The sequence below is a fragment of the Nicotiana tabacum genome, chromosome 22, assembly GCF_000715075.1.
Source record: "Nicotiana tabacum cultivar K326 chromosome 22, ASM71507v2, whole genome shotgun sequence".
Classification (NCBI taxonomy): Eukaryota; Viridiplantae; Streptophyta; class Magnoliopsida; order Solanales; family Solanaceae; genus Nicotiana; species Nicotiana tabacum.
Genome location: NC_134101.1, coordinates 189,187,583 through 189,200,780, shown reverse-complemented (window position 1 = coordinate 189,200,780; position 13,198 = coordinate 189,187,583). Strand labels below are relative to the sequence as shown.

The following is a 13,198-nucleotide window of genomic DNA, read 5'->3' as shown; positions in this document are numbered from 1 at the left end:
TTGTTAATTTAATTGCTTAACTCATATTGAAACTTGACAAAGAAATTTTAAAAGGTTAAACTTCATTTACTTGAGTTTTGGATGGGTTACTTGATCGTTGGTGAGAATTTGTATTTCTTTGAATATTAGCCCCTTTATAAATCTTGAATGTTTTTTAATGTATTTTCTCTTTTGTGGAGCGGGCCGAACGCTTTTGTAGAAGATAGATGCATCTATGGTTCGTGTCTTCGACCCTCGGCAGTACACAATTTAAATATTTTATGTTGGATCGTGTCGTACAACCTCGGCATAACTTGCGCATGGTAAATCTTTGGACTAATAAAAATTGATATTGCTTCACTGGCTTGAGATATAAATGGTTAAATAATGAAAATAAATTTGAAAATTTTCTATTAGTAAAAGAATTTTTTACTTACTTCTTGTTATTGAGTTTTCAGTCGCTTTATGCAATCCTTGCTTAATTATAATATCGATATTTTATGGTTAGCCTATAGTAAGTGTCGGAATCGACCCCTCGTTACTACTTTTTTGAGGTTAGACTTTATATTTACTGGGTACGCATTGATTTATATACTCATACTATATTTGTTGCACATTTTGTGCAGGTATATATATTTCTAGTGGTCTTGTGGGCGCAGAGGCACGATTATTGCGGGGACTTTGGTGATCTGCATCCCATGTTATGAGTCTGCAGCGCACAGAGTCTCCATCAGTGTTATTACACTCTCCTATCTGATTTGTATTCCATACAAATGTTATATTTTACCATATTTCCTAGTTGATAATCATGCACTTATGACACCGAGTTTTGGGATGTGTATCTGTTATTTATTGTTGCAGTTGTGGAAAATATTTTCATTTACTCTGTAAATTCTATTTTCGTATTATTTATTTAATGAAAATTATGATTTCAAAGAAACCAAAATGAGTAAATAAGTTAATCATTTATTGTTGGCTTGCCTGACGGTGGTGTTAGGCGTTATCGCAACCTTAATGAATTTTGGGTCGTGATATTTTGTGACATACTTTTCCATAACCTCCTCTTATTTTTCATTCCTCCATGGCAAAGAAAATCTCAATCCTCTCTCCTTTTTATCATATGAAATATTATATGAAAACCATCAAAGCAATTCAGTAAACCAACCAGCCAAACTAGTTCTTGGTGAAGTACAAGTTACTTCTTTATTTGGTGGTAAGGTTGCTAATTCCATTTTTTGCATTGTACATATTTTAGTATTTTTAGCATATCTCCTTGTGTACAACTCCGTTTTAAGTGAACCAATATATTCTGGAAATCTATTTCATATTAATACAACTTCTTTTACATCTCCTAAATCTAATTTTGCTTGTATTTACCTAAAAAGGGATGATGAAGTACAAGGCAGGTGCTACCTAAATTTTTTGTTTTACAAACTTTTCATGTACCATTGTTACTATTTTGAGCATATAATATTTTATAAGAAACTGATATGGGGTGATTCAATGCTCCCTGAAACCCTAAGACATATATCTACAACTCTTATGAAGACCAAAAAATCTAGTGTTTCCGTTAAATCCTCAAAATGGAGTCAAAATACAAGTCATTGGTACTGTCTAGATTTTTTGTTTTGATGATTTAGGGTGATTTTTACCGATATCATGTTATACGTAAATATATATATATATATATATATATACACACACACACACACACCCTTGTACAAGCTAAGAGGAATTGTTTGAGAAAGTTGCAATTTTGTTTGATCTATGGCATAGAAGACCCGAACTCCTTAAGTTATGGTAGAATATGTTGTGTGGTAAAACATCAAGGTTTGTGTATAAACTTGAAGTTGTACACTTTTTACTTGTTGAAATATTTTGAAATAACTTAAGCTTTTATTTCCCTTGTCTTCAATATATATCATTGTATTTGTGTTGATCAAGTATTGCAAGATATTGACTAACTCGCCCACTTGTACGAATTACTTGATCTGTTTGTATCATTGTTGAGACATTGTCCTTCTTGTGATAGTGACTTTGTCACTTATCTCGGAATGTCTTTTGATTCGGATCTTTTACCATCTTGGCTTAAATTGTGGAACTTGTCCATGTTAAGTATGAACTAGAAAGCCATTTTTAATATGGGTTTTGATTCTCTAGACTATTGGGTTTCGATCCTACTTGATTTGGGACTTCAGTCTCTTGACAAGTCCCATCTTGATATCTGATTGTTCTTAGTGTGATGTCATTACGTACATATTAGGCGAAACTTGACATTTTGCAAATTCCCTTGAATTGATTTTATAAGCTTTCTGACAGTTGAGCTTTAAATATTCATATTCATATTTGGAAATACTTGAAAGTTTGAAATTTGATTCTTTTGATATATTTATATTCTTGATTTATCTTTATGTCTTATTTGAGCTACCTATAACATCGAATGGAATTGGAGAATTTAATGGCTCAAAGCTCAAAGTTTATATGCCACTAAGCTTTATACTTAGTGATAATTGTTTTCTATTGTAGATAATTCACGGAATGAGATTTGAAGTAGACTTTTTGGGAATTTTGTGGAGATCACATTTACATATGCATCTAGGTTTTGTATAGTTTTGGAACTTGTTCACGATCTATATATCATACATATGTATGTAATTTTGGAGGCTTGTTGGATCTCAAGACCATAAACTTGTCATTTGAATTTGACTTGTTTTGCTGCTTTAGGGTGTGTTAATAATTCAAGTATTGTAATATGCTAACTTTACATTGTCTTTTAAATATGTACAGAGGAGAAGACTAGAATTCATGTACAATATGAACTTGTAGTGATGTTGAACGAAAAGTATAATTTCGTTAGGAAGTTACTTTAACGTGTTGGTTATTTAAGAAGGGTTGTATCACATTATCTTGATCTTTTAATATTGTATTTCATTTAAGGATTTTTACGAAGTGTCTTTTCACATACAAAAATATAGCACTTTAAAACCTTTATCGCAATGCCTATTTCTGCGACTTTATTATTGTGAATGTCTTTTTAAACTAATCTCTTCCAAATGTTGTAAGTATTAAATTAGCTTTTGTCTTATAAGTGATATCCTCCCAAGGGGTTGCTACACCACCCACACCTACCACCCCTTTTGTCCATGTGCCCCATCAATCCAACCACCTATGTCACAACTCAACCCCCTCTCTGACCTCCACCCCAACCCCAACACCCAACACCCTGTGTTTTCTAGGAAAATATTTTACCAGACATATTTTTTGTTCGGAGTAGATCGGTCGGGTCGGTTCGATTCAATTCGATTACGAATGATATCGGTTCGGCAATATCGGTTATCGATTTATAAATATGATAAACTAATAAATATTTCTTATTGTATATCGATAATCATTTATTGATTATTATTGATTTGGTTATCGATTTGGCTGATAAGATAATTCAATCTAGAGGGAGAAGCATAGTGTGAACGCTATTAAAAACAAAACAGTTTGTGATTCTTAATCAATTACCAGTTAGTGAAAATGATACATCTTTAAGAGGCATATGGAATTTTGATAAAATCAACAAATGAAAGAGAACAAACCATAAAAGGTAGAAGAGTAAATAGCAATGCAGAATACAGTATGTATAGGGTAAAATACGATATGACACGTGGTCGTCTAAAGAAAGAACACGTGGAACCGAAGACGGAGATGACAAATATTCTAAAGATGACAAATACGTGGAACCAGACGTAGCTATTCCACTTATCATCGAAAGGAATAACGATCGTAAAGGTGTATTAAATGCTCTGCGCCCGATAGCATTTAATAAAAAAATATTCTGCAGCATTAAGGGCTACGTCTCGTTAAAACAAATTTGGCATTTATGTCCACCGTTACATCTCATAAATGGCCCTCATATTTGACATTAAAGTAGGGCACGATCCTAGGACCTCCTTCTTAAGACATAGCTATAAATAGAGAGCTCAGTTATCAATGTAAAGGACATGAATTTTCTGGCTAACTTATACTACATTCTATACAAAGCTTAATACAGTTTTATTTTCTTGCTTTTGATCTCATCATTGTTGTGCCCGAAAACCTTGTTGCCAGATCCGTCAACTCTGCTATTTCATCTACATTTTAAGGCTAAGTATTTTATATTTCTTCAGTTATTTCTTTATTGAAGTATCAAGTTAGTTCATTTGTCTAGAAACCATGTATAAATTCAACTCTACCGTTTTACGGGTAAAAGTTTGGTGCCCACCATGGGGCCTATATAGTCGTGCAATTAAATTGATCCTTGTCTTTTTTACTAACCTACTTTAATTGTTTTGTCTTAAAGAAAATCATAAGAAATGGCAGGTAACATTGTTAATAACACACATAACCCTAAGGTTCAATTAGAGTATCCTCACATTTCGAGGACTCAATCAGTGACACCCACAACGAGGGGAATGACGCCACACTAGTGCATGATAGATAGTATCCTCTACATGTTCGGTAGACAACTCCCGATGATGCTAAAGAGGAGCATGTCATCGAAGCGGTAAGGGTCTTGCAAGAACAATAGGCGATCATTCTAGGCAATCTCACGCGACAAGGCAAGGTTATGACAGAGTTGAAGCAGGCACTATCAGGGGCTTCGAATAATGCAAACAAATGAAATACAATTCCTCCAGGTGTTCCTGCAAACCAAACAACGCAGAGGGTCGACATCAATACTACCAGGGTAGTTTTCTCTGATGGGGCTAGAGGGAGCGAATCTGGTCTCAATAACGAGAACGATCCTTTCAAGAATGAACTTTTATGGTTTATGAAGAAGTAAAATCCCGCACGAACCAAATTCAGAGCGTGCCACCAGTATTGAAAGGCCCGAACTCGAAGAGGTATACTAAATTGCCGTACAAGCTAAGTGCTACACCAGAACTAATCCCGAAGTAGTTTAAAATGCCCCAAGTGCCAAAGTATGACAGAACTTAAGACATTAAGGAGCATATTACCACCTACACAATAGCGGTAAAAGGAAATGATTTAGCTCCTCATGAAATTGAATATGTGTTGTTAAAGATATTTGGAGAAACTCTCATAATAGGAGCTTTGACGTGGTATTCGCTGTTACCCGAGCATTCCATAGATTCCTTTAAAATGCCCGCGGATCCTTTCATTAAGGCCCATACTAGGGCCAGAAAAGTACATTCCCGAAAGGCTAATATATTCAGAATTGCGCAAGGAGAGTTCGAGTTATTGAGGGAGTTCGTTACCCGGTTCCAGAAGGAAAGAATGTTGCTCAAGATTGTCCCGGATGAATGGGCAGCTGAAGCATTCACCAAAGGATTGAATCTGAGAAGTTCAGATGCTTCTAAGAAATTGAAAGAAAGCCTACTTGAGTTTCAAGAAAACACTTGGGTGGATATCCATAACTGGTAAAAGTAAAAAATAAGGATCGAAGATGATCAAGTTTATTTTCCATTGTCGACCAAAGGACGGGAGAAGAACGGAGAAAAGTCAAAGGATGATTACGACATAGACAAATGAACTTCTATGGGCCAGTTTTTGCCCTACGAGCAGACTGAAGGTCGTTGTAGAAGCTTTCGGATAGCAGACAAGCTCATAGTTGATAGAATGACTGATCGCGGTCGGAACAATAGACTATTGCAGGATAAAAAAATGCTAGGGTCACGGGATCTTTCTTACCCCATGTTATCAGAATATAACTTCAATGTCAATATAGTGGAATTGGTGTCAGCCATGAGAAATATCAAAGAGGCATGATTTTTTAGACCAATGAGATCTGATCCCGGACAGACGGGGGACTGCCAATACCTCCAGGAAGAAGTGGCAACTCTATTGAAGAATGGTCACCTCAGAGAGTTCTTAAGTGATCGAGCTAAGAACAATTATGGTCGGAATAGAGACAACACGAAAACCTCGAAAGCAAGAGAAGAAACCCCACGGTAAACGATCGACATGATCTTTTGAGGGAATGAGATTAATGGAGTCACCTTTTCGGCTACAAAGAATATGAAAGAATCAAAAACTAATAGTAAAAGGCTCCGAGAATACAATATCACTTTTATGGAGGAAGATGCAGACAGATTGCTGCTACCACACAATGGTGCACTGGTAATTTCTTTAAATGTATTATATTTTAAGATTAAAGGTGTTATAGTGGATCTAGGAAGTTCAGCTAATATCATGCAATGGAGAGTACTGGAACAAGCTAAACTCACCAGAAGCATTATTCCGGCAACAAAGCTCCTCTTTGAATTCAACCTCACGAGCGTGACAACCGGGGGAGAGATTTTGCTGCTCACAAATGCTAAAGGAGTAATGAAAACAATTCTCTTCGAAGTTGTAGATGGAGACATAGGGTACAATATTATCCTAGGAAGGCCATGGTTACACGAGATGAAAGTTGTGCCTTCAACGTATCACCGATTATTTAAATTTTCGACACCCGAGGGGATCAAGCAGATAAGGGGTGATCAACCGGCAGCAAGGGATATGAATGCAATTTCGATCTCTAGTAGCAAAGGAAAGGAGCGCGCGGCATAGCAATTACTGGAACTGGAACCTGCCCCCAAACTAGAGGAAGTTAGCCTCGTGATAGAGGAATTGGAACAGTATTAGGTGTCATGGTATTTCTAAGTCTTAGAAGAGACGAACGCAATGAAATCCACGGCGGAATAAATAGAGAAAGTTGCTTTATTCAAAGAATTCCTAGAAAGGAAATTCCATTTGGGAACAAGAATACACCCAGAGCTCAGGTCTGATTTTATTGAATTCTTTAAAATTAATGCTAATTGTTTTGCATGGTCACACGAGGATATGGCAGGTATCCTGATGGAGGTAGTCGTGCACAAATTAAGCTTCGATCCTAGCATACCTTTGGTAAGATAAAAGAAGCTCTCTATTGTTGAAGCCAAGAATAAACTCATCAAAGAAAAGGCAACCCGCTTACTCAATATCGGTTCGTTCCAAAAGGTAAAGTATCCGGACTGGATAAGTAATGTAGCAGTAGTTACTAAGGAGACCAATAAATTTAGCATGTGCGTAGAATATAAGGATCTTAATAAGGCGTGCCCGAAAGACTCGTTCCCACTTCTAGGCACAATTTAATGAGTTTCCTCGATGCTTATTCTAGGTGCAATCAAATCAAGATGAACCTAGAAGATTGGGAAACGACTTTTTATAAGGAATTTCAGTACATATTGTTACAATGTGATGACTTTTGGGTTGAAAAACGACGGAGCCACTTATCAATGACTCATGAATAAGATGTTCGAAAAGAAAATTTATAGAAGATATGATCGTTAAGTCTTTGAATGCAGGTGACTACCTTAAGCATTTGCAAAAAATATTTGACATCCTGAGGAAGCATAACATGAAACTTAACCCCGAGAAGTGCGCGTTCGGGTTGGTTCGGGTGTTTCTGGGATTCCTGGTCTCACAAAGGGGAATTGAGGTAAACCCCAACAAAATCAAGGCCATAGAGGATATCTCGGATCAATTGTCAAACATAAAAGAAGTCTAAATGCTCAAAGAGAGATTAGCATCTTTGAGCAGGTTCATTTCCCGATCGTCGAAAAAATGTCATGCTTTTTTGCACTGCTCAAAAAGAAAAATAATTTAGAATGGACACCAGAATGTCAGCATGCCCTGAAGGACTTGAAAAAATAGAAACTCGCTACCCACATTTGGAAAAACTGGCCTTAGCTCTTGTAGTTGCCGCTCGAAAGCTAAGGCCTTACTTTCAATGCCACCTGATAGTTGTGGTGGCTACTTTCCCTTTGCAGAACATCCTCCATAAACCTAAGATCTCGGGTATGTTTGCCAAATGGGCCATTGAAATGAGCGAGTTCGACATAGAATATAAACCGAGGACTTCAATTAAGTAGCAAATCTTGGCTAACTTCGTGGACGATTTCAGTCTGGGACTATTGCCTCTGGCAACCAAGGAGACAGCAACAGTGTCGGCATTGACATTGAGGGTTTGGACCATATTTATATGTATACGATCAAAATCATGGAGTCCGATTTCAAAGCCATAAATTGGGCTATGAGTCCGAGTCCGAGCTACTCGGGGCAGACCCAATTGAGGGACGCACAACTCGAGGAAGCAGATCGAAGGCCTGGCTTCACCGACATTGAGGGCAGTACAATCTCGAGGGCACTTAAGAAAGAGCGGGATTTCTCAAGGACACATGGGTCAGGGTATAAATTAAAGGATAAGATTTGTACGAAATGGTACAGGTCCGTACTAAGTTATTGTACACTTGTACCAATAGAATTCTTTACTACAATTAGGAATGTACTATATTTGGGGTTTTTTCTACTATATAAAGGGGATCCCAATCATTTTTTAAGGATCATCTCACATTATTCATTGCAATAGAATATTCTACTCTGCTTTTCTTATTTACCATGCTCAGTAAGTGTTCTTCAGCTTTATTGTTTTCACTTTATTATTCATGCTTCGTTGCTCTTAGTTTACCTCGAGGCCCCCAAGAAAGTCGAGCTCGAGGTCCTCGTTGTTATAGCAACACTGATTTGGTTCATCAATTCTTCTTATTTAAACTTAATATTACTTGAATATTCACAAGTATTAGAATAAATCACAAATTACATTTACTTGTTACCCAAGAATGTCGAGCTCGAGGTCCTCATTGTTATAACAACACTGGTTTGGTTCATCAATTCTTCTTATCTAAACATAATATTACTTGAATATTCACTAGTATTAGAATAAATTACATATCTTTAAAACCACAAATTACATTTAATTGTTACCCTCATCTTTCAAGGTAAACAGTTTGGCGCCCACCGTGGGGCTAAAGATAATAGTGATTTTTTTAGTGCTAGTTTTCTGATAACACACATTATTCTTCACACTTTTTCTTATTAAAGATTCTTTGATTTCAGGCTAAGATATGTCTAACACACAAAACACACCTGGTCATAACAGTGAGGAACTTAGAGAAAATAGCAGTATAGGGGTCGGTGTACCACCCATCAACCCCGAGGGAGTGCCAAACGTGGATCCAGTTAACATCAGTTCGCACAATGCACTAAACACGGACGCAGGCGCAGACCCCGTAAGGAATGCACACAAGGAAGCCCGAGCAGGAGGCCAGGAAGCACGAGGGATGGAAGAAGGAGGAGTCAGCCTCCAAGTGATATTCGAGATACTGCAAGCTCGGCAAGTCGACATCGCTCAGCTTCAGAGTCAGAACAAAACTCCTAACACCGATGAACCAGTAGATGCCTGGCACGAGCCAGTGCTAGGAAGGCCTGATGAAAGCGGCTCGGGGACTGACCCTACAATTATGAAAATGCTCGAGGAACTAACTAAAATAATCGAGTCAAGAGAAAAGAAGATAGAAGACAATAATAAGAAGGTAGAAAATTATAACTCCCGGGTAGACCAAATACCGGGAGTTCCTCTAGTTTTGAAAGGTCTAGATGCCAAAAATTTCATACAAAAACCTCCCCCCCCAAGTGCGGTTCTGATGCCCATTCCTAAGAAATTTCGCATGCCCGATATACCAAAATACAACGGAACAACTGACCCTAATGAACATAAAACTTCATATACTTGTGAAATCAAAGGAAATGACTTGAATGACGATGAAATCGAGTCGGTGTTATTGAAAAAGTTTAGTGAAACATTATCAAAAGGAGCTATGATATGGTATCACAACTTAGCTCCTAACTCAATAGATTCATTTGCTATGTTGGCGGACACCTTCGTGAAAGCACATGCCGGGGGTATAAAGGTGGCCACAAGAAAAGCGGACGTCTTCCAAATAAAACAATGGGATGACGAGATGCCAAGGGAGTTAGTGTCTTGGTTTCAGATAGAAATGATGGAATTACCATCGGTCTCTAATGACTGGGCAGTTCAGGTCTGTATGCAAGGTTTGAATGAAAGAAGCTCAATTGCATATCGACAACTGAAGCAGAACTTGATTGAATATCTAGTTGTGACATAGTCAGATGTGCACAATCGTTATCAGCCAAAAATTAGGGTCGAGGACGACCAATTAGGAGCCCCCTCGGGCTCAGTTCATCCTAATAGATTCGTAGCCAAGCCCCCGAGGGACATAGACCAGGGATCAAGATTCAACAAGGAAAGATATCAACCGTACGTCGAAGATAGAAGAAACATTTCCAGGCGTAATACACCTCGGAATGATTGAAGAGTGATCGAGGCCAACATACCTGGGGACTCACGAGCAAAACCGGGTTCAACAGGCGCTCGGTACTGGTGGAGGCAGCCAAATTGTAAGAATACAACTTTAGAGTCGATGCCTCAGGTATCGTCTCAGCTATTGGCAAAGTTAGAGATACTAGATGACCCAAGCCTGTACAGACCCACCCTTCTTAGAGGAATCACTGCGTAATATGTAAGTATCATGGTACTCACGAGCATAGGACCGAGGATTGCATGAAGCTTAGGGAGGAGGTAGCCCTATTGTTCAATGAAGGGCATCTTCGTGAATTCCTCAGTGACCGGGCTAAGAACCATTTCTGAGAAAGAGATGCAAATAGGAAGAATGAACCTGAAGAACCTCATCAGGTCATTCATATGATCACCGGTGGAGTCGACGTCCCACAAGGACATATATTTAAACATACCAAAACATCCATCACAAAAGAGAAACGGACTCTGAGCTATGTGCCCGAGGACGCCCTATCGTTCTGTAACGAGGAAGCAGAGGACGTACCCCGGCCTAACAACGATGCCCTGGTAATCTCCATCCTTTTAAATAAAGTTCAGGTTAAACGTGTTTTAGTGGATCCAGGTAGCTCTGCAAAAATAATTAGATCGAGGGTCGTAAAATAACTCGGCCTGCAAAATCAGATTGTACCTGCATCCCAGGTGCGGAATGGTTTCAACATGGAAAGTGAAACAATAAAGGGAGAAAATAATTTTGCCAGTAAACGTAGCCGAGACCATACAAGACACCAGGTTCCATGTCATCGAAGGTGACATGAGGTATAACTCACTCCTCGGGAGACCATGCATACAGAACATGACGGCAGTATCGTCGACGCTCCATCAGATGATGAAGTTCCCAGCAAAGGAAGGGGTGAAAATAGTGCACGGAGCGCAGCATGCTACGAAAGAGATGTTTCCAATCGAGAAAGCAGTGTCGATGCCGGAATCCTTAACCTCGGTGTAGTCGAGCCTCAAAGATAAATAGGTGGCTAAGTAGCAATCACAACCTCAAGTCTAGACGGAAGCAGGATAAATAGGTAACCGAAGGTGAAGAAGGGAACTTCCTATCTCCTCGAACCTCCGATGTCCCCGAAAAGCCCGATGCTACCAAGTCGACCACTCAAAAGAAAGGTACATCTGGGAACGAGATTAACCCCCGAACTTAGGAAAAAACTCATTTAGTTTATTATTGATGATATAGATTGCATTGCATGGCCCCGTTCAGTTATGACAGGGATTCAGCCTTAAGTCATCACACATAGGCTGAGCAATAGTCCCAGGTTTAAACTAGTAAAACAAAAAGGCAGGTCCCCCAGTTCGAAACATTTTGTATCAACATCCAGTCAATAGGATGTACGAAGAATAAATAGGAAAAATAATGAAATCCTATATTGATGATATGATTGGTTAGGTCCCTGTGTGCAGAGGACCATTTTAATTCATTTGCAGGAAGCAATTAACGTTTCGGGGCGATGCAGCACGAAGCTCAACCTAGAGAAACGTGCCTTTGGAGTTGGCATGAGTGAGTTTCTCGGCTTCATGGTGTCAAATCGAGGCATTAAGAATCATCCCCAACAAAGTCAAGGCTCTCGAAGATACCATGATAACAAACAGCAAGACCTTGGGGTCGCTGGTAAAGGATCTTACAAGCTCTGCACGATAGAATCTTTCAAAGTTGGCGATCTCGAAGACCCCCCCTCCTTACACGAAGGCCGTAGGCTTTAAAGCATGCGTTGCACTCTTTTTTCCTTGGCTCAGATTTTGTCCCAAATGGGCTTTACCAGCGAAGTTTTTAACTAAGCAATAACTATGAGCTAAGGAAAACTCAACAGTATCCAGGGTTTCTTTTTTTTTTCAACCCCGAATACTGGGGGGCATCACGCTCAGAGGTTATATTTTAAAGGAAAATACTTCATGCTTAAGAGACCCCGATAGGAAAACTTTGTAACGGGCCAAACAGTTAGATGAACCATGTCCATATAGTAGTCAAGCCCCAACACCAAAGCATGTACACATGTACCAATTTTGTTCAGTGTTGTTATAACAATGAGGACCTCGAGCTCGACATTCTTGGGTAACAAGTAAATGTAATTTGTGATTTATTCTAATACTTGTGAATATTCAAGTAATATTAAGTTTAAATAAGAAGAATTGATGAACCAAATCAGTATTGCTATAACAACGAGGACCTCGAGCTCGACTTTATTGGGGGCCTCGAGGTCAGCTAAGAGCAATGAAGTATGAATAATAAAGTGAAAACAATAAAGTTGAAGAACACTTACTGAGCACGGTAAACAAGAAAAGCAGAGTAGAATATGCTATTGTATTGAATAATGTGAGATGATCCTTACAAAAATGATTAGGGTCCCATTTATATAGGAGGAGAAAGTCCCAACATAGTAAATTCCTAATTGTAGTAAAGAATTCTATTGGTACAGGTATACAATAACCTAGTACAGACCTGTACCATTTCATACAAATCTTATCCTTTAATTTATGCCCTGACCCACGTGTCCTTGAGAAATTTCCGCTCTTTCTTGAGTGCCCACGAGATCAGAATGCCCTCGATGTAGGTCGTGCTAGGTCTTCGATCTGCTTCCTCGAGGTATGTGTCCTCCAACCGGGTCTGACCTCTACCTCGAGTCGCCCGGACTCGGACTCATAGCCCAATTTAAGACTTCAAAATTGGGCTCCTTGATTTTGACCGAATACAGATAGTCCCCACGTTTCTTAGAATGAAATGATATGAAACGATTTGGATTCCTGAAGACCTTAGTGATGATGTCATCCTCATGATGCCAGCATTCGAAGTGACCGAAATGTCCCATCGGCCCACTTCCCCAAAAACATTGAATGCACGCCAGCGTTGGTCGGCCATTAATGCCACCGAACCATCGATGCCCCTCTATAAATATGAGACGTTTTCTCTAAGTAAAGAATTTTACGCTTTCTTCAATCCTTTCCCATCTTCATCTCTTTCTTCAATTACTAGCTTCCTCTGCCTTTTTAAGC

The 13,198-nt window shown here is 38.8% G+C and overlaps 1 protein-coding gene across 1 annotated transcript; it reads left to right on the top strand.

Moving 5' to 3' along the window:
* The first annotated feature begins 5,985 nt into the window (after nt 1-5,985).
* LOC107832322 (uncharacterized) lies at nt 5,986-6,519 on the top strand. The gene has a single exon (XM_016660146.1). The coding sequence runs from the start codon at nt 5,986-5,988 to the stop codon at nt 6,517-6,519; it is 534 nt and encodes a 177-aa protein (XP_016515632.1).
* The last annotated feature ends 6,679 nt before the right edge of the window (nt 6,520-13,198 follow it).

Excerpts from the sequence above, each read along its gene's own strand:
- LOC107832322 (XM_016660146.1), top strand. The coding sequence starts at position 5,986 with ATGAAAGAATCAAAAACTAATAGTAAAAGGCTCCGAGAATACAATATC.